The sequence below is a fragment of the Diprion similis genome, chromosome 2 (genome assembly GCF_021155765.1).
Source record: "Diprion similis isolate iyDipSimi1 chromosome 2, iyDipSimi1.1, whole genome shotgun sequence".
In the NCBI taxonomy this organism is placed as follows: domain Eukaryota; kingdom Metazoa; phylum Arthropoda; class Insecta; order Hymenoptera; family Diprionidae; genus Diprion; species Diprion similis.
Window position 1 is genome coordinate 14,404,989 of NC_060106.1, and position 22,345 is coordinate 14,427,333.

The 22,345-nt window shown below is 42.2% G+C and overlaps 2 protein-coding genes across 7 annotated transcripts in view; one reads left to right on the forward strand and one right to left on the reverse strand.

The window, feature by feature from the left end:
* Nucleotides 1-401: 401 nt before the first annotated feature.
* LOC124416106 lies at nucleotides 402-5,122 on the forward strand. 4 transcript variants are annotated; one of them, XM_046896987.1, is made up of 2 exons: nucleotides 402-576; nucleotides 4,865-5,122. In XM_046896987.1, exon 2 carries the CDS (start codon nucleotides 4,866-4,868, stop codon nucleotides 5,100-5,102), a length of 237 nt encoding a protein of 78 aa, XP_046752943.1. In that variant the 5' UTR covers nucleotides 402-576; nucleotide 4,865; the 3' UTR covers nucleotides 5,103-5,122. The 4 variants fall into 4 exon arrangements, with proteins under 4 accessions (XP_046752943.1, XP_046752941.1, XP_046752939.1 ...); XM_046896985.1 differs by lacking the exon at nucleotides 402-576 and adding an exon at nucleotides 3,606-3,923; XM_046896983.1 differs by lacking the exon at nucleotides 402-576 and adding an exon at nucleotides 3,609-3,917 and having other exon boundaries at nucleotides 4,858-5,122.
* A 1,110-nt stretch (nucleotides 5,123-6,232) lies between these two features.
* Nucleotides 6,233-22,345, reverse strand: part of LOC124416101 (neuropeptide CCHamide-2 receptor-like) — a 66,555-nt gene continuing 50,442 nt past the window's right edge. Inside the window, exons 1-5 of one of the 3 annotated variants that reach the window (XM_046896973.1) lie at nucleotides 8,919-9,077; nucleotides 7,758-7,870; nucleotides 7,562-7,627; nucleotides 7,380-7,485; nucleotides 6,233-7,296 (exon numbers count right to left, since the gene is read on the reverse strand). In XM_046896973.1, the coding sequence (XP_046752929.1) occupies nucleotides 6,632-7,296; nucleotides 7,380-7,485; nucleotides 7,562-7,627; nucleotides 7,758-7,775 (855 nt within the window). In that variant the 5' untranslated portion in view covers nucleotides 7,776-7,870; nucleotides 8,919-9,077 and the 3' untranslated portion in view covers nucleotides 6,233-6,631. Of the gene's footprint in view, nucleotides 7,297-7,379; nucleotides 7,486-7,561; nucleotides 7,628-7,757; nucleotides 7,871-8,918; nucleotides 9,078-13,254; nucleotides 13,282-14,627; nucleotides 14,972-15,695; nucleotides 15,911-20,162; nucleotides 20,345-21,653; nucleotides 21,854-22,345 lie in introns of those variants that run through there. The other 2 variants (XM_046896971.1, XM_046896970.1) reach the window with 2 other exon arrangements.

Here is a 22,345-nt window from a genome sequence, read left to right on the forward strand (position 1 = left end):
TCATTAGCGGTGGACGAACACAAACACAAATTAGAAAACGAGGTACATACTACGACACATTATACGTCTCTAACAAATCATTCCTATCTCCGAAACTCACGAAACTCACGCAGGCGCTATGATAATTTAACTTGAATCGTATTGATCGATCAATATCCGTTTTTGAAGCTGGCGGTGCGATCCTCAAATCGAACTTCATCGAAGTCTCTTATCGTCGCATCAGGTTCATCAATCGGGCATAAGTAATTCGAAGCACAGCGGTAGGTAAGTAGATTACCGAAGATTGTTGGATCAAATTAGCTCAAACGAATCTTAAGTAGCTCTTCCTTTTTGATTTCTAGGGCGACACAGCGAGCGATGGACAGAGGACGTCGAGGATGAAGGAACTTTTTTTGACACCACGGTGATCGATCGAACTTGCTTATTCCGATGCATCGCTAGCTCTTCGGTGCAGTGTGCAATTAAATTTTAAGTACCTTTACGAGCCTCGACTCCAGCCGGACGTTTGGCTGCTTCAATTTTTGCGTCTGGAGAACCTGATCGTCTGCCGAGGACTCGAAATCCTCAAGGACTGCGGTGGGAGTCGCAGGAGACGACGGTATTATCCTCGTCCGTCTGTCATATCGCCGGCAGCGGCAACGAGGTTAGACGTGCGTTAGCTGGATGTAATTTATCGATGTAGACATGCGACAATTTTCATCCTCAAAATGCCATCCTTCGCGTAATCGGATCGCGCGCGCGCGCGCGGTCCTGAATACGTAAAACTCGTCATCTCGTCTCCCGCATTTATCGGGGGGAAAAGCAATTCAAGCGACGTTGATAAATAGGTACGTACGCCTGATTACCGTCGGCGAAAGCCTCGCAACTTCTCCGACGACACGACGACGATTAACTGGACCTTAAGATGCACCGCGCGGAGCAAAGTGAAAGCGAGTGCAATTTTTCTCTCGTTTACTTTTTTCCCTACCTTATAAATATACAATCCTCTCCTTTCCTCACGTCGTTACCTTGTTAAACAATTCATTACTCGGAACCCTTTCGGCGAATAACCGCCGTATATGTATAATTCAGTTCGTTAATTACACGCCGAACTAAGCTTACCAATCTTCCCCGATTATTATACCTACGCAATGCGTAGCGTCGCGCAGCGCAGCGCAGATGCAAGGAGACACGTGCCTCGTGCCCCTCCTCATTAATTTCCCAACCTTTCTCAAATCAACGAAATTAGTGAGGTGAGGAGATCCCGCCCTCGTATATACGCCACCGGAGCGTTCCGTATACCCTCCAAGGAAAACGCTCTAGGATCAGCCCGGAAGTAAAGGTGCAGTTTGGCACGAGTCGTTTTCGATCTAAACCCTGCTCGGCACGCTCCTCGTTCATTCGAGCAGCTGTCTCCGTTTCTCGAAGGCCTGCTGCTGCACCGAAAATTTTCCAATTTTCCAACGCCATCAGCAAACCGGACGCGTCAAATTTAGCGTTCAATCTGCACTATTGTGACGATCAGATAATTTCCGCACGTGATTATCGCCGGAATTCACTCGCCGCACGAGCGTTGAAGCGATTTTGGCGAATCTGTCGACGAATATCGTTGAATCGGGGGACGCGCCTGGGGGCAAATTCATCCACTCGCCGCAGGGCTGGTTGTTCCGACAGATGTACTTCCGGCAGCTGGAGCTGCTCGAACGGACGTGTCGTGTGCGGAAACCGTGCACGCGCCCTCATACGGAACACCACGACGCTGTCGAGGATCAGAGCCATTGTTCGACCGCTTTGTTACCAGCCTTGGAATTGGGTTGGGTATCAAATTTTTCTATTTTTTTCTTTCTTTTTCTTGCTATTTTTACTTTTTCCTATCGGAAGACGGACTTGTAACGATTATAGGAAGGAGGAGGGTGAGCTGGGGGCGAAATTGCGATGGGAGAATGCCTGTATTGATTTAATGCAAATTAAAACGGGCAGGTCGAGTATTTTGGGGTTAATTTTTTGTCGAGTATAATTCGTCGGGAATACAGTACTTTTTTTTTTAAAATCTTGCTCGTTGTAGATGTTGTAATTTGAATAATTTTATTCCACTTTTTACCGTGAAAAATATAAACGATATCAGATGCAAATTGTGATTGAATTTTCTTTCTTATATTTCGACGGGACGAGGTTGATCGTTTTTAAGAAATATCGACAATCGGTATATTTTTGCAGTTTCTTTGAAATAATTCAACCAGAATACAACGTGGAACGAACATATTATTCTCACAGTGCTGAGAATGAATTTCAAGATCATAAAGCGATCTATAGATCGTCAAAGTGATACTTCGGTCAAATGAATAACACATGAAACGCAGAACGTGTAATTCTCCTTGTGCGACAAAAATGTTATCGTCAATTTTCACAATAATAATATGAATGAAATGTAAACCGCATTGTCTGAGCGAAAAACAAGGCTAAAGAAATTATTCCCACAAGTCCTGCAAGTTTTCATTTCGTCAAGGATATACCGCACATCCCTCAGTCACATATATCCTCTTATTGCATGCAGACGCTGCGCAAAACAAAGTAAAACGGTGCAACCGAATAAAGATTCGGTCTTTGCCGGATATACCTATTTTTTTGTCCATTTCTTTTTTCACCTCTCACTTCTTGTTCTAGAGCCATACTGTTGCCAGCTGTCGACGCAGTGCATTGTCAGTATTGATGGTCGCCGATTTCACGCGTATTCGCGAATGTTTTTTGGAGGATTGCGGAAAACTTTACTTGATTAACGCTATTCTCTGTTTTTTTTTTTATTTTTCTCTCAGTACCGATCTATTTTCTCAAGTCTTATTTTACGTATAGTCTTGAATTCAGTCCGATGTAAGATTATACAGCCAACACGCTGGCAAGAAAGTAGCATAACTTCTCATTGGATCAAAGTGACACTGACCGAGTGTGCAGCTTATGAGGCTTATCGTGAAAATCATTTCAGAGTTTATATTATGATTCTAGGATGTAGCAATTTAACCAATTCACTCAATTCCATAATACGCCCGTAGCCCTCATGCCGTCTGATGCCCGGCAGCATTCCTCAGCGACTATACGCCCACCCTCCTTGTTATTAATATTTCACTGTAACCGACTCGCCTGACTTTAACATTAACAGACTTCACTAACCGAGGCTCTACGCCCGGGACCAACAATAAGATCGATTAAATTTAACTCGGCCGTTGTTACGGGGTAAATATAATACCTGCATACGCCTAAAGACATCAGTTCTGCACTCAGCCCCAGGATTAATTTAAGCGCATCGACGACGGGTGGCAAAATTAATAGGAACTAAATTATTGCAGTATACTCTTGCAGAGGTATAGCATGGATACTTTGAAACCGGTGCTTATTGTACGTATGGAAATGGGTCTAAAGTAGGAAACTACGAAACCGCACAACTGCGGAAGTTGAAAAATATCAATTTACCCCAGATCTACTCGTTCGATAACGGCTGGTAGGCAGGTTTCAGGCCAACGTACATACGTGATACCGACGTGGCCAACGCAAGTGTGTGAAAGTGTAGTACATACGCATGTACCCATATGGCCCCCACATGTCAGCATCGTCGTTTCGCGTCGTACACACCAGAGCAAGGCGGCACTCCCCCCCAGCAAGGGGGCGTCATCGGGACCCCAGCTGATGTCGACTCCCCTTTAGCGTCGGTTCAGAGTTCATTCGGACACTCGGTTAGTCTGTCGCGGCGCTCTGCTCCCGTCGTAGGCTTACCGCAAAACTGAGCGTGAGGGAATCGGTGTAGTAATAAAGCATGACGGTATAGAGTGCGGAGGGATCACTCGAAGGTATAACGCAACTGAGGAGAATTCCGCAAGAGTGTATATTACAGATAAGTTGCGGCTAATCGAGGCGTTCGTAGAACAGCGCGCAATAACAGCCAGCAGCTAAAGGTGGGTACCAACCAATGTGTTTCCTTGTACGTATTGTTTCCTCGGCATTGATCATCCGGTTCGTTAAAATTTTGAGCGCGGTGTAAAAGTGATTTTTGGAAAAAATCCTCGTCGGAATCTCTTACCGATATTAATTCTACACGTCAGCAGCAATCGCGGTGTCCGTTTGCCTTGAATTCAGCCTTCGTTAAATTAACCGCCAATTAACGCTCGGCCGATTGTATGTCTTTCATCTATACCTGTTCCGTTTCAACCTTGCAGCGGTAAATAAAGCGTTAAATTACGTTTCGAACACGTCGGTTCTCTAGTTCGTTTGTAATTTTCGCGTAAACGTGACTTCGGATCTCGGTTCCCGACGCGATCAATCCTCGATCGCCGCCTCGAAATTCTCGAATTATTCGACTCTTGATTCTTTCATTCGCGTAATTCGAGTCGGATTGAAATTAATTAAACCCACCGACTCGCAGTAAGTGCGGATAAGCGAAATAGAACGTGATTCACGCTGTTAGAATTCTCACTTTTGTGTACGTGCAGGCGGCGCTCAGGAATGATCGATGAAACGAGTCTCAACCACGTTTGCGGGAAGCACTCGGTCGTCCGGTGTATAACCGCGATATCCGAATCCTTAGTAACCGTGTTACGTTCTTCCTGCTATTGATTTCAGAGCTTACGCCTGTCTATAACGCGACTTACAAACATCGAGCTCTGTAATACCCAGGAGGGCAGCAGCGATTCGGCATAAAAGCGTTAAACACGCTTTTGACCGTTAATTCATTCCATACGCAATTTTTCCGTCGTTGACGACGGTCCGCGCAACGCGAGTTTCTTCTCAATTAGCAAATTAAACTAACGGCTGCGGTCACGTGAACGTAACGTGAGGATTGAACTAGTTGCATAATCGCCGCGTTTAAACCGTGCAGTATAAAAATTTTTCTTTCAAGGATGATTCCCGACGTCGATATCGTCTACGCCACCTCCGAGGAGAAAATCAAAAACATGCCGACCGGAAGACCCGGAAGTCCTTCGTCGAGCACCGAGGATGAAGGACCGCCGATTACGGCCTGGCAGAGGTATCAGCAGTTTCTTGCTGTGATGGAGGCGAGCGGAGAGAAAATGGACCGGAAAGTTATGCTGGAGGCGATGTTCAGGGGGAACGATTTGGCCTACGGCAATCACTGACGTTCAATTATAATATAATCCGAATCCACGCGTTGAGTCGAATTCCACGCTGAGCTCGAGTAGTTTTATGGTACATGTAGAAAAACACTGCACCTCTTTTAAGCGATTATAGTAATTTATTAAATAGCGAGGCCCGAAGTTTCGCTGTAGCAAAAAATAATTTTACAGCCTCCCCTCGGTAAACGTATTACTTTTAATGACTGCTGGTGATTAATCAACGTTCAAACTTCCTGCAGCTGACGATTATTCAACGCGATTATTGTCATTATGTCATTCTAATTGCCAGTCTAGGGCTGGTTTGTGTAATCACCAATAATTTCACGAGTGCGATTGACGTCGGGGCACGTATAAAATTTAATTGATTTTTTTTTTTTTCTAGAGCATTGTAGCGCAGTGCGGTGAATGAACAAAGGTATCCGGAAGGTATACCGATTTTTTGTAAATAAGGATATAATTTATTGATGGTGCAATCGTTGTCGAAAACCGCACATATATATATATAGTCACAGTTAATGAAAATAAGTTCATGTTTGTGTTGCAATCGTGTGCCAAACGGTATTTCGCTAGTCAGAATGGAAAACTGTCGTTTACAACGAAGGACCTTCAAAATATGTAGTAGTCGATAGTTAATGTAGGTCTCCTTGTACTTGTTTGTAATTATTTGATATATGTATAGCTATACGTGTGAAATGAAAATTAGTAGAAGAAAGCAATTTCTTCGGCTATGCTTAAACTTGCCGATAAAATACTCATTCGATAGAATATATATGTATATATATAATCAGTTTTTCATAATTATGTAGTCAGTTTCATGCTTTTCATACGTACCAGAAACCAGTAGCCTGCAATTTTATCTTTTATACTTACACTTGTGGAAAACAAAATAGATATCCTATCATGTTATGATTTAAGTATGGTAAATGGGTGTGCAATGAGATGTTCACCCGTAAATCGTGGTGAAAATCAAACCGACTCATATATAATTTAATTATAATTTGACACAGTGCGTCTAGTCTAAACAAATCTTAGTATGTAAGGTTATAATAATACTCATGAAATGTAAATAAAGAAATAAAGAGTGTATAACGAAAATATAGATTATACACGTGTCGTTTATACCTATTTTCCTTGAAAAGCTGCAACATGACGAATTTTGAATTGGTAGTAAATTCTATAGTTCACGGCTCAGACGTTGCAGTTATGCAGAGAATTCATCACGCGGATATGATTAGATTCGTTTATTTGGTCATTTTCTGAAAATTCGGGGGATGCGATATTCGGTGTAAAATTACAACCAGATTTGATACATTTCTTACTTTGTTCTGACTAGAGTACAATGTGATGTTGTAAAATATATGACTAGATTACATGTTGAAATAAATAAAAAGAGTTTTCTTAATTATCATAAATAAAGTTTTCTTAACAATACGCATGCATACTAGATTTCATGACGACTAGATAATATAAATAATTAGAAGCATATTATATCTCCTCAAAACTTGAGAGATTTAAGTCTCCGTATGCGGAAGTCACTGCCTCATCAGCCTGGCAGTAAAGTCCCTCTGTCTGTTTGCCAAGTGGAGGTCCAAGCCTTTCAGCATTCTCACTCTAATTTGATAATCTCGAGATAAAACGGACTCGTTATCAGTTTCCCTCTGCAGCGATAAGTTAAGCAGGCTTCGCGTAGAATTCGGAAATCCCTGCTGATAAGTTTGACTGCTTCCGTTGTTTTGAGAAGTTTTATCCACGTTACGTTCGTGTCTGCGAATCGATGTGCTCGTCGATTGTTTACAGCATTTCGGATTTTGAATATGACTAAATCTGCCGTTTATCCCCGAGTTACCCCCTCTCCAATTTCCGGTGCTTTGCCCCCCGCGATTATCCGTCAGTCCGGTTTTTCGGCCGGCCGTTTTTCCCTCGGTCATCGAAAACATCCCCGTTTCAAATCTTTCGTAATCACCCTCCGTAATCGGGGTGTTTTTAACCACCGTGTTCATGAAGTCGAGCGCTACTCTCCGACAAGTATCGTACCCCGATAGCTGAACGCGTTTATCTCTTATCTGCCGGAGTTCTGGAGGTTGAGGCCGAGTCGCTCGGTTGATAATGGAGGCCACCGACGAAGAAGAGCCGGGTAAATCCTTGAACACCTTCATCAGCACCTCCTTCATCACGTCCTCGTCGCTGTCCGATTCACCTGCGAGAAAAAATTGAGCTCGGTTAGACGGCTTTCCTTCTTATATTCTCATCGACGCACAGTAAAATTCATAATTCCGTTACCCAGGTCGCTTGTGCTGTCGGTCGTGTAGGTTTCTTCCTTTACCTGTCGCTGGAGTTCCAGGACTCTCGCCAAGGCGAGCTGCAGGTACTCGCGGCCGGTAGGTTCCTGAGAAATCCGGATAAGGATGGATTCGAAAGATAAGATTTCGGATTACTCTGCGATTCATTCGTCACTAACTCACCCTTGCTGATTCTTCCTTGGACTTTTTTATCCCATTTCCTGCTCTGCTCTCCGCCAGACAGGGCGCCTTTCAACAGAAAAAAATCGTGTCCTTAAACTGGTGGGAAATCAATTCTACATGCATCAGTTTCTTATTTTCGCTAAATTGTTCGCTAAATTCTTGTTGATTCATTGTCAAGTGTCCGGATAATTCTTACCGACAACGATCGCTTCATTATTCGAGATTCTGCCTCGTCACTCTTCTAGTTGCACCTGAAAATTGAGTCCCGGAACCTGCGGATCGGCAAGCGTCATGGAATCTATTCAGCCTCTGTGGATCGAAGATATACATATAAAATGCATTAGTCACGTTTATTTGGGGGAAATTTCCGTATAATAATAATATCTATCACGCATATAATGCTTGAGAGTATTCGCGAGGCGGTGTATTATATATTATAGTATACAGGGGAGAGAATGAGCTGCAGGTTTGTGGTGAGATGGAAAAAAGGAGATCCCGCAGCTTTGCTGAGGCGGCACAGAGTCCTCTCGACCGTAGAGTACATAAAATATATCAAGAGATTCCACGGTGGGGAATAAACTTGGCTTGGGATTAAACGGCAACTCTGCCTACTCTGGAATTACAGGATTTTCGAATGCTCTACAGGCTGGGTTCTGAATTTCCCGAGAATTGACACAGGAGGCAGAGCTGAATTCGTTGAAAACTGTAATTTCGCATAACGTTATATCTTTCTTTCGTCGCAATAAGCCGGTCGCTATTCCTTCAATTTTAACCCAAAGTATTGTGATTAAAATCTGTTCAAACACGTAAGTATTTGGATTAAAAAAAGGCTCGTACACTCTGCACACTTCATGTCAACCCTTTGTATTCAACGATAGTCATCAAGACACGGTATTAATTTCCTTGGAAACACGTTTCACGCGGTTTAATCAGAAAATTTTTCAACCTTGATGAACTCTCGGCGTGGGTACCAGTTAGTGCAGCTCCATGTCATGGTGCTCAATCACCAACGCGTCGTTGTTCAAGGAATGGAATCCACCCTGGAAAATCCATTTCCATCTCTTCGCTGTCTCGATTTTTTTTGTTATCGTTTTTTTCTTTGTTTTTCTCGCGCATCACTCACTGGGTCGACTTACCGCGCAGAATGTGATATCGGCGCACTAAATTTCAGGATCTTTTATCGACTTGTCAAACTATCTGATTGAATTACGTAGTTCGTGACGTGTATTGACACACGTTATACCGCAGTGATAACCAATATTACGTTTCTATCGCGAAATAATTCCGGTCACTTGACTCAGCTTCGGCTTTGGCGAATCGCGATCACATGTGGTGAAGAAACACACTTTGGACTCACCTGAAATCAGAAGACCGCCAGATGATATCCGCACCGGCGTTGCCGAGATCCTAACTCCGTCCAAGCTATGATTACTATGGGGGTGCTCGTTCTTGTCGCGTGCCCTGTCCCCCCACTTTTAGAACCCCGCAAACCAACAACTCGAACGACCCTCGACAGCTGCAGTCTGACCCCCGTGTTCAGCTACCGGCACACTAACGTGAAGCGTGGCCCCTGGCTTAGCGTATACCTAACAAAAGTCCTTTTCGTTGGATTTTTCGTTAAATGGTGTGCGGGCCACACTAACATCATGGCAGTCCGATGTGAGTTGGTACACACATGAATTGCAGACGGGAGTCCTGCACCCTCGTCAACGTGCGGCCGTTGGACTACGGGTCATGGGAACATCTGCCCTTTTTTAAATGTCTTCCATTCGGACTTTAAATGGCTTCGGTGATATCGCGTTACCGACCTGCGTTAATTAGGGTGTCGATACACTGGGGAAAACGTCGCTTTTCTCAGACAGTTGGGGGCAGGTGTGAGAGCGTTAGAGTCGCTCTGAAACAATCATGTTGAAGTTAGTAACGTTATCACAAATATTCAAGCTGAGGAATAATTGTTATTTCGCAATTTTGGAATTGGCTGGAATTCAGTAAACCGTGATAAAACAAAGCACACTCGTATTTGGAAATCTCGGTTCTTTAAAATTAAGAAAGTAGTGATTTTTTTCCCAATATTTCGTTATAACGATAAAGTTACTAACTTCAACCTCATCGGAAACATGCGTGTTAATAAATAGCAAGTGAAAATAGTATGGAAAATGTAATGATTCGTATGGAATTGTAGGACGTGATAGGAGTTGCGTTCAATATTATACGCTTGATAAATAAATTGCCGACTTATTGACAGATTCCGCTTTGTACAGCGACGTTATATTGACATTGCAATGCAGTTGACAAGAGGAACAGTGTGAAATTAAATGAAAATACCAGTCTACGTGTGCGTCAGGTTTAATTTATCTATTTGCCAAATAACTTTTATATTGTTTACGAGAGATAAAGCGAAACGGACATGCGAGTTACGCAATTTCAGGTATGATTGACTTTGTACACGTGCATGTAAAGAGTGTAAAATTCGTGCGTGGAAACAGAGCTATTTTTAAATGCAACCGTAATAAAGTGTATTAATTTATACGCGCGACAGTCTTGAAATTCATTAAAATTGAACATCGTCCGTGGAACCAAGAGAGAAGACAGAATACGATTTAAGTAAAAATTTGAATAATAAATTGAAGAGGGTCGTTTGCTTCTCTCAGGTCATTAACTCCGTCGCTCTTGTTTAGGGATGAAAAACAGGCAGCATCGTCCCTTTGTATACGACAAACTATCCGGTTGATGTCTTCATATTTTTCGTGCTCCGCGAGCCGCAAGACGTCTAGCTTATCACGTTTTTATCGGCCGTCAACCGTGCGGTGAAGTAGATTTGAAGATTGTCCAACTTTTCCCTTTTTCCTCGCTTTTTCCCGTCCACATGCCGAAACTACAACGACAAAGTCTGCGATGAGTTTACGACTGTTCCGCGGGTCGACGAGCAAACCATCGACGGGTCGGAAAAGGGATCTGGAAAGATATGGAAGGGGATTGACGTCTGGACGAAAAGAGAGAGAGAGAGAGAGAGTTGAGTATGATGTTATAAGTTTCGCAACATCGACGACACGAAGACTCTCCGCGATTTGTTTCACCTCGATTTTACTTCTTATTAAATTCGCCAAAAATACTCGCTCACCGTCGGCTATATCGTGCAGATCTTATACTGCAGGGTGTGGATATTTCATGGGATGTATTTCCTCCCCTGCTAGGAGATGGCAGCGGCCTAGCTCGGAGCGTCGCGGATATTGGCTCAGGTCGTGAGCTCGCGGTTTATTGCCCCGAGTGGCGAAATATCCATATTGTACGTTATACCGACGTTTGCCACCTCGCAGTCCAACTGCGGACTTCTCCGTTCCACGGCACGAGTACATCCTCCATATTTCGATTGCAGTAGTCTAGACTCGCGACGAGCATCTCTTCATTTCGACCGAGACGCGTATATCTGATTGGATCTTAAAGCTTCGACGAATCGTCCCGACGCGACGCGACGTCACGCGATGAAATTGTCTGGAAAATGGGGTATTTTTATTTGCAGAAGCAAATGATGTGGGCCTCATTTGACGTTGAACGAATCGAATATCGACTCTGGTTTACGCGCCAATTCCGCCCCCGCAGTTACACACACACACACACACATATATATATATATTGTATATATATATTTGAAATTTAAATCCCTGAGAAGTACGAGGACGACAAACACCGCATATTTGATTCTGCAGATCGTTGCTGTAGGGCATTTTTGCGCAGGCACGCGTAACCGATCGAGTTTTGTCCCAGAAGGCACAACATGACCGTACATTGATATTTTTTTATTCTCTGAAAAAACGAGGGTACGCATGACTGATTCCCCGATAATTCGCGAACAAAAGTTTTTATCGCAATATTCAGGCTTCAGTCGTACTCCATTGTTCAGTTCGCGGGGTGCATCCAAGGCCGGAGAAATTCAAGGGGATGACTTAGGAATAATTCTGCACGGTATCGCCAAGCGCGAATCTCGCCGCTGTTTAAAAGTAGGTTTATATTATGTATGGTGTACACAATTGGGTATGTATAACGATCTGCATTTCCGCACCGTGTGGCGCGGGCAATTGATTATGACGGTAAATGCGGGGCTTCTTCTTTTCCAACGAGGATCGTCTAGCTGCCGCGAAGTGATACCATTCACGATAACCCGCACCCAGCTGGGATTCACACGGCTGACGTACTCGCCGGTGGTAACGAGCTAGGCCGTCGACGATGCCGCGGGTGTGCATGCCGTGCACGCCTGTTTTCGCGAGATAACGACGAACCATGCAGCATTATAGACGAGCCGTTCAGCCCCCGAAATGCCAATTATTTTCCTTCATTTGACGGCGCGTCGACAAGAAATTAAGTCCGGCGAATTACGATTTCGCATCACGATTCCAAGGGCCTCTCCTATACGTCCGCGAGCCTATATGTATATTGCCGATGATGCTCGAATCGAACCCTATATACGATCAAGATCTCCTATGGAAGTTCCGAGCGGAGAACGTGGACACAAAAGCACATCGCGAAGCAGCCGCAGTTGTTCAAACTAATCTATTGTTCGGCACTCCGGAGGACCGTTCGAAGTGCGACAGCTCGTGAAAACAAGTGTCGGTTGTACGGTTCCCGGTTATACTATATATATAATGTACAATGTATAGTTATGTTATACACGCCTATAATATCTGCTGCCTGTATCGTTGTGATAATAACAATACTCTCACCCTTCAAGGATGAATGAAAGTACTTGCGCCAACGGCGAGGGAAGAAGCTTCCGCTCAAAGCCGCACAGCTCTATTAAGATTATTCTAACATAGTGGATTTGCCTACCCACCCAGGTACCTGTCTTGATGTTGAGAGTTGCTTATCGATCTGTTGTCATCGCAACACATCCTGAATAATAAGATTATACCGCATCTGCTTTACTATAAACGCGGTGTTTAGAAGCAGATTATGCAAAGGTATATGCAGACGCACCTTGTAGTATCTGCATGTAATTGCGTACTGAACACGACTTGGTTTTACACCTTGTTGCGTGATCACCTAACGCTGAGACCACTGGGGACAGATATACGTATGAAAAATAAGCGTTTAGCTACGCAGAAATTTAATGCTCGTCTTCCGACGTCTGACGACGTTTAACGTTTAACTGCAGTCTGTATCTAACCGCCGCGCCGTTCAAACTTGTATTCCGCACGTCATCTTGTCTGGTGATTATAATCAAGCATAAGCGAGGGAATTTACACGGGATCAAGTATACGATCTTCTCATCATCCCTTTACCAGCATGTGCAGGTTATGGTGGTGATCCTTAGACGAGAGGGTTGAGTAATATGCCTTTAATAGTCATGCCGCAGAACCGCTGCCATTCTCATTAGCGAATCCTTCGCGATTTAGGCGCGCTGCGCGAATAATACAGATTGTTGAAAAATCTTGGCCTAGTTTTATATCACGGAAATCAATATAGCGGCCTGACAGTCGTGGCGATCATTTAGAATTCAGATGCGCTGTTCACGTATAACGGCGACGATTTAGCTGTCGAGGGGAGGCTGAATACAGTTGAAAAAAGTATATCTCGTTAGCGAGAGAGAGAGAGAGAGAGAGAGAGAAAGTGAGAACCATAAAAATAACATCAGGTTTATACAGTCTGCGAGATGAAAGTTTTTTCTTCTTTTTCTCCTTTTAGATTAATATACGTACCTATAAGAATGTCTTCCTTGTATGTTGCTTGCCAGAGGAATGAATTACATGGAGTATACAGAATAAATTAATGCTTATATGCTAGAACCTCGATTACAAATGTACTGCAGAGACATTCGTTGATCGGAAATGAAAGTACTCGTGTGATTCTTATCGTGTGACAGTTTACTCGAAATCTTAAAATTTATTTATAGATTTGTTTTTATACATACTGAACGATTTTACGATACTACATCGTAGGTATCGTGCTAATTTAGCCTAGTGTTTTCGTTTTCATTTTCGTTTTCTGTGTTGGCATTTATTATTAATTAACATTAATTTGATTGAAGCAGATCTTTTCCCCTTTACATTTGCATTAAGCTTGGAATGTAATATATACCTATGACATGTACACATTTACGATACTTATATGTACAATATTTGATTTAGTTGACACGTCTTGACACCCCATTCACTTCAATTATTGATAAAATTACAATTAGTCAAAGTTGATTTACCTATCAATCTTAGGTCATATTTGTAACAACTAAAATATACATATATATGTGTGTGTATTTATTTATGATGAACAGTAATTCTTGCACTTACATCTCACGGTACGCGATACCTTGTATAACATTTTTCACGCTCCACCCTGTGCATTTCTTGAGCTGGATAGACTTTACACGCTACAGCGATACACTTTTCTCTGATGCTTTTGAGTGACACATGTTTACACCAGTGATTCTCAAATTTGAAATACTAAGATGATCCGCCGTCTAAGCACGTTAAAATCGTTATCATTCTGAGCTAATTTATTGTAGAATAAAACGATTTTATATAAATTTATTATTTCGCTTGCACTTATATAAACTATCAATTTATACATCGACATAAAAAATTCATCTTTACTTTAAGAATATCGACAAAATTTGAAGGTGAAACAGACATACAAACATACATGCATACATACATACACGTGATTAGATATGTTTTGCAAATTCTCATCGTTGATAAAAGTTTGCTGAAACACCTGTAACTCTTTTTCCCTCCGATGCAATTATTTTTTAGTACTGTATTATTTGGTCATGCGACGTATATTTATCAAGCTCGACGTGTTTGAGTTTTTTTTTTTTTTTGTATACTGGTGAAAACTTGATTTCCGGCCGTTCTTTACGTTACAATTACCGAATTAGCATGACATATTATAACTTATACATTAGAGGTACAAACATTGTTTTACTTCAAGTACATAACTATTAAGACTGTAAAACGACAAGATGGAAATGAGATGATCGTGTGACGTACGTATCTTTCTCTTCTTGTTACTCGACTGTTATTTAAGTAGATATTAGTTTACAAAAAATAACTGAACTATCCTCCCCTCGATCGACTTCAAGTTCACCTTCGCCAAATGAGGATCCAGTCGCGTCGCCAAAAGTTGTTTTGCGAAAAGTTTTAAAAGGCAGACTGACCACTGCGTCCCTTTTTCTCCGGTACGTCAAAAGTGACTTTCGGAAGAGGAGCCAGCAGCGGCCGAAGGCGTCCTCAGGTCGGCTTATCATTCCCCAGGTTGTAAAGAGTCGTCGAATTGAATTCCTGTGTGTGACGTCTGCACGTCGAGTTGAAGCTCGTCTCGCATAGGGTGCTCGCACCACCTCTTGTCCGAGGAAATTGCCCGCCCCTGTGACTACGACGCCTCGAAGAAGGAACACAGCAGCACAGATATTCGTTGAACCTGTTAGCGGAGAAGAGTTGTTATTCTCTTCAATCCAACAGGGCAGAAAAGCCATTCCGGGAAGACTTGAACTCGTTGGAAGAGGGGACCAAATTGACTTATACCCCTTTTTCGGAGAACGGCGAAAATATGGTTTCTCCTCGCTGTTTCCGCGCATTGGAAAAATACCGTTTATATCTTACCGGGAACCGTCACCCTGTCAGGGTGAAATTTCCAGTGGCACTTCGTAGCGGGAAAGCGAGAGAGTTTATTAGCTGTTTCTTCGTTGTCAGCTTAAACGCCCAATGGATCAAGGATTAAGCTTATTGAACCGGAAATTCAGGACTGATTTGTAGAACATTTCTTGAATAATAAAGAGGCTGCCCACCCACAAGTGGAATTCGAGTGTATTGAACCCGTGTCTGCACTTCTTCGTGTGTTATTAATAAAGTTGTGAATAAAGTTGACTTATTGATTTTACATCAATCAGCCAAGGAGTTGATTTATCGTGGATCGTACCTCGAACCTTAATATCCGGAAGAAGGGTTATAAGTCAATATTCCATTATATTCGGATAATTTTTATATCATCTTTTCGAATATACATCATCCGAGAACCGCTTTCGGAGTTCATTGATTGATATCCTCTCATCGTATAATTTCCCACCGCAAAGATCCCCTTTTCCGCGAGTTAGCAAGTGCAAGCTGGTGAAAAGTGATCACCGCAAAAAAACATTAATTCTCACCTCTTTCGAAAAGCACCACTGACGCAGTACAGGGCAATAGGATTGATGCAACTGTTGATGAAGCTTAGGCAGAAACCAATGATGCGAAACGTGTTCCAAAAGTCGTCGTAGACCTCGTTAGAGAGCGGGTAAAAGTGAAACCACAGCTCGAAGGTGTGGTAGGGTAGAAAGCAGACGATGAAGATGATCACGAAGGAAATAACCATTTTTCCGACCTGGAATCAGACCGTGTCGGTAAATTCTCCCGTCCCGATAGCGTCTGCAGATTCTGGGAATTGATAGTGAATCTGCAGAGACGAGGCTGCATCAACACTTCATAATACTGATTGCGTCCGCTCCTTTGACTGGGAGACGCCGAATGTCTCTGCATTCTCTAGTGAAACCGGAAATCAGGACCTCGCAAGGATCAAGCCGGTTCTACTTCTATTCCCGGTTGTTTGCTGCCGAGAATATTGGCGGAAAAACTAATCAGGCAAACAAGTGGAATAGATGTATACTTGACTGTATACTCTCGGCAAGGTTGTCTCCCCTTCACGCGTATAACATAAAAAGGGAGAAAAATGAAAAAGGCAAGGAATCAGAGACGATGATTAAAGCTTCGAACGCGTCGTGCCTACGCAGTTGGAAAATTCCGGTCTCTCTTTCATAGGATATAAATCTTTTTAATCGGAAAACTTGGTTGTTATATTCTTCAGCTAAGGCGACGTCATTATAGTAGCAGATGACGGGCAAAAAATGCCTAAGCTAAAAAAAAATATTAAGGAAATCAAACAAGACTGGAATTAAGTGCTCTAGATTCTCTACTGAATTGCTGTTACATTGAAAGCAATCTTGCTCGGCTTTTCTCGAAAATGAAACTTCGTCTACTTTATGGTTTCTATTGAACATCTTCAGACGGTCTGCAGACGCATAATAATGGTCCATTCCCTCCCTTGTCCCACACAGTCCAAATAATTGACCTCGAGGGACATATCTGGCTTGGGTATGGCGGGTGTTGGCAAGTGACTATTATTATTATTATGATAATGATTATTATGATTATTATTATTATTATTATTGTTGTTGTTGTTGTTGTTGTTAAATATCTCATGTTCGATTCGCCTAAAATAGCTCTGCAAATGTAACGGTGATCGTTTAATCGTCAGTTTGGGGCGAGAAAAGAAGCGGATTGTTTTGGCTGGTGAAGATTACGCGTCAGACAATTTTTCCCCTCTAGGATGCGAACGAACCTGAAGCGGCGCTTCAAACACGCCCACGATTCACGTAGGTAGCTGGTGAGTAACTTTAACATCCTGTTAATTACTCTCTGCTCAGCCCTCCCGGAACTCAGGAGTTTCACTATCCTGCATCTGTGATACGCGAATAAACATCTTTAGACTCATCTTGCTTGCAGCCACACGGAAACATGTCGACTACGTGAGATTATACCTGTAATCATCCCTTCCGTCGCCGCTACCTGCATCCTGTGTAAGGAACTAGGTCAACAGCAAAATACGGAATCAAATAGGCATTTTAATTACCACGAAAAGTTATTTGTGATTGGGCGTGATGTTGCTCCATAAGTGAAAGTAACATCGGAAAAGATGAAATTAATACTGTGTTATTACATAGTATCGGTGAAAAAGCGAAATTATATTCATACTTTGCAAGTTTTCGGTCTACATTTTGGGGGTTGGTGCAGAGTTGGTCCTAGTTAAAGGGCGGTGGGTATAATACGCTTTTCGTATGACGAAGTTGGCATGTTGTTAATTAGGATCACTTTACCGGATAATCAGAACGAAACAATAGTACCGTGGTAAATTGAAACCGTTACCATTCGCAAGGGTAACAGGAATAGACGCGTATATCTAGTTGAAAAGAAGCAGAGCTAGACTCATCATGGTGACTTGGTTCGTAGGAGAACTAATTGATACGTATTGTCAGTTTGGATTTCCTAATGTGTCTATTAATTAGTCCATCTAATGGGACGCAACATGACTACAAGGAACAGTGATTAAATGATCATAGAAAATCGAATTTCGTACAAAACAACAAAATACAAAATAGACACTGAACACAACAGGATACAATAAAATTTGGAGGGGTATTTTGTTTCCTTGGCTCCCCGATGTGTTTTCTAAAGAAGTAATTTAGAGACTTTTTTTTGGACTTCGGATATGCTTACTTCTCCGGAAAATGCATTTTCCGGTCGTAATAAATCATCGGAAGACAGTGCAGGTTTTTTTAAATTTTACTCGAGCCGAGTGTCTACTTTACAGTCACGTTCACGGCCTTCGCCTCAGAGGGGCAGTTTCTTGTTATATTCAAATTGTGAAAAGTTAAAAACCATCCGCGACGGACGTAAAGCGTTTCGACGGTAAAAACTGTTAACGAAAAAGCATCCACCGCCCCCCAGGCTCTTACGTCTGCGTCGTCCGGGCAATTTGTTATCCTGTTACCGGTCGCATAATGCATTTACTTCCGCAACTAGGGTCACGAATCGCAAATGCGCGAACGAAAATATAAGGGGCTCTGTTGAAAATGCGGTGAAATATTCCTAGAATTGGGAAAGTTGGCGGAACTCTAGTGAAAGCTTGCTCGCGTTAGTCTGGCATTCGGTTAGTTTGGTTAATTTTCTTTAATAAGAAGAGTATCGGTTTCGGTCGAAAATCGCTTTTTCTAATTTCAACGAATCTTTGTGATCCGAAAAACTCCCGCGATTATCTCAGAAACGGTTAGATGAAAGAATTCGAAACTTACAGGATTTTACAATCAAATGATGGACATGAAAAATTGCCATGTCCCGTTCAATTAGAACTTTTTTTCCAATTTATATATTTACTTTAAAAAATTATAAGATTTTTTTTCGTTTTCTCTCGTCCGTTTTCAAAATCATCTCGGAAGTTTGTCGGACAGACCGACAGACACTTCCCTTTTCACGGTGAATAAAAGTATCTCGAAAAAACTGCCTTTCTGGTTTGGTTCGGATAATTAATAAATAATAATAATAATCATAAACAATAAAAAACCGTTTTTCTAGGCCGTCAAAGCGACGTGGAAATGGTCGAGCCTGTCAGTGGACAAAGGGGATGGAAAAGGGCGACGGACGCGACTTGGTAAAGAATCATAAACCGGGAGGAAAGACGTTAAATTTTGATATTAAAAAAATTAGAAACTCCCAGAGATTGATGAGGGCTACGCTGCCGCAGCGTGGCTGAGGAGAAATTAAAAAAAGTTTCACCTTTATTAACGGTTGAATATTGGTTTTCCATCGCGGTCACTTCGCTCGACAACGAAATCTCTTAGAGCCTGAGAGCTGAGGGCTAATAAGATTAAAAAAAACTTAACGCCGCTGCAAGTTCATCGCTGGAAGAATCGCGTTAACATCCCTACTTTTTTTATTCCCAATTGCTGACACGAAGTATCATTGCGTCGAGACTTAAATCCCCGTAAAGTTGCCGTGGAATGGATATGCTAATACAAGCGCTTTCTGACTCTTGTCGCTTTTATGAGCTAACAGAGGTTCCCCAGAATCTAGCAATCCAAAATCCACCCAAGGCCGAATTTAGGGGAGGGTGACAGGAGCTGAAGCCCCGGAGGCTCCATAAGAGAGGGCCTCCGCAATATAAATATTTCGGTAAAATTTGCTAACAATTGGTATGCAAAGTGTGAAAAAAATTACTGTTCGGACAAAAAAAAAAAGTTTTCCTACTTCAGTTTGTATCATTGATCGATGTATACGAAAAGGACTATCAAAAATACCAATCTAAGGAGCTGTTCTATTATCACCATCTTGAAAGTAGAAATTTTAAAACTACATTCCGAAACATTGAAATTACGTTGAGAATGTACTTAGAGTTGATGGTGTTGAACTGCATTGGAGAGCGCTCGATTTTCAAAATGAAAATTATATAAAATAGTCTACGAACTACGATGATACAAAACCGCTTGTCATAGTTGTCCATATTTAGGATTGAAAGTGATTGATTTCGAAAGCTGAATTTTACCGAAATCATTAATGATTTTTCGTTGAAAAAAGCTTGCAAAATTCCATTCGCCTAACGATATACTTTAATTTGGTTTATTTATATATTTATTTTAGTCTTTGTCTCACAATAAATTATTGAAACAGTGTAAAAATAAAAATTGTTCATCACGTTTGAAAAATAATTAGAGACCATCCATTTCTTTGTCACCCTAAAGTTACCACACCTTTAAATCCGGTCCTAAATCCACCCTCTTCACCGAAGCTAATAGCACCGATCGTGAGCTGGATTCCGGGATAATGATAAGCGTCAGTTTCTACACGATTATCAGACGTTTAACCGTTGATGAGAAATCGAATAAATTGTCCTCGAGTGATGTAAGATGGCACGTGTCACGTGACTTTTTCGCATACGACTGGGGCGAATGGATAGACGAGTTTAATACGTTCAGAAAGCTTGCTGGCAGAATGAAAGGCACTTGCTCTATTTGATAAAAACTCACCTTCCTACGAGCTCGGATTTGTCCACAGTGATGAGGTGCACCGGGAAATTCTCCGGGCACATTTCTCGTCGACAGTTCAAGGTGTCGTGCCATCCCAAGGTAGAATCCGGCGATGATGCAGAGGGGGATCGCGTAGTACGCAAGGAATTTGAACAGCACCACACCCTTCTTGTATTCCTCCCCTGCACAGCGACAATTTCATTAAGGCTTTTATTTTCTTCACATTTTTTCACACCTTAAGGTCGTACCGAGCTTAGTTCAGGGTACGTGTGTGTACATTGGGCGAAAGATCGATGCTGCCAGGGGTTCGTATTGTACTTATAACCATAGCTGTTCGTTATAAACTTCAGGTTCAGGTATATTCGGTAATGAGGAAATACTGGAGTTTACTTTAAATTAATTTGAACCTCAACTTATGATCGACGAAAATGTGTTTTATTCACTTTCGCCTGTCGAAAAGATAAAACGATTCTGATAACTGGGTGATTGCTATCTCAAGTTTTGCAGTATCTCCTGGACCCAGCTGTTTAAATTCCCTGCCATTCATGCGATTGTTTTTGTTTCTTACTCGCTTTCACCACGTTACGGCCATTTTCTTTTTCAATTCATAATGATGAAGGTGACTCGTGCCTGATATTCATTTTTCCCTCTTTTAAGATGAAAAAGAAGGCAGGAAATTTAATGCTCAGAATGAAAAGCTCGTTTACATTAAATTCGCTTTATTCTTAGGCGTGAGGTATCAGGCTTTTACGGCGGAAAAAGTATTGAAATCGATTTTCCGTCGCGTTGAAAACACTCAAGGTATCCCAGACAAATTGTTTGAAGTTAGAAATTGGAAGAACTCGAAGGAAGACGAGCCTACATGGAAAGCTAGTCCGAGGGTTCAATCACCCTATACAAATATCGAACAATACGTCTCGACTAACGTTAAATGAAAAACGCGTCACGGTATCTGGATCCCTTGATAAAGTCGGGTGCCATTTGTAGACTTGGAGCCGAAAATACGAGCCAAAGAAGTGTGGACAACGCAGAAGAAATTGAAACCATTTGTCTACTAAGCCTAGGTGCACTGGGGTAAGTTTGAATCTGTGAAAGGGAGAATCTCCGTGAAAAGGAAGACCTCAAATTTCAAATCCCAATGTACTTCTGGCCGTAGAAATATGAAAAATCGAAGACCGTTCAGGATCAAATGGCTTTGATATAGCTTGTGTAAGAAAATGAAAAAATGTATTTATCTTGGTTCCCTCAGGCTCAAATCAACTTCGAGTTTTGGGCCTTTTGCAGGCGCTTTCTCGTTTGTGGCCTCAACTGTAACTGCGTAAGCAAATCTCCGCCAAGTCTTCGCTGCATCAAACAAAACTTCAAGCATACCAAATTCGCGAAACAAAGAGCGAAAACGTTTCCAGGCACGTTTAGCATCCACCGTGTCTGCATATTTCCCAGTTTCCATCGAGTATCTTTATAAAAACGAGGGATTTCTGCTTGGCTCACCAAATTCCTCGGGGAAGGGACTGCAGATCAGTATGCTGTGGTTTTTCTGTAGCTTGACTTCGGGGACGTAGGAGAAAAAGGCGGCGGGCATAGCCAGAACGCTGGCGAAGACCCAGATCAGAGTAGCTGTCAGAATAGTCAGCGGCTTTGCACTCAAGCCCGCCACGTGCCTTCGTATAGGATTAACGATGGCGCAGTACCTGAAACATCCGTTTGAACATGCGGGTGAACTCAATTTTCAGAGGCGGAGAACAAGCAGAATCTACTTCACGGTTACATAAAATACAAACCAATAAAACCGAAATCGGGGGATCAAAGAATTTTCAAAAATATTTCGCAATTTCATAAGCCGCATTCTTATCTCTTCCGGTTTATCAACGTCGACTGCATTCGTTTGCAAATGAAGTATTAGAAGTTGTCACGCACGTAATGCGTGACTTTAATTGGTCAGAATTGAGAAAGCTACTGCAACTTAAGAAAACTTTAGATCCTGTCGCTCTGCGGACTTGAAGTATTTGCCTCTGACCCAAAACCACGTTCACGAAAGTTAATTAATCTTTTCCTCGTTATAGCTGGAAACGGGACTAACATAGGCTGACTACCGTACAGTCTGCAGCTGCGACCAAGTGCTTAAATATTAAGAAAATTTGGTTTCCAACAATAAGTGTCTATATATAAGCAGACTTTCGCAG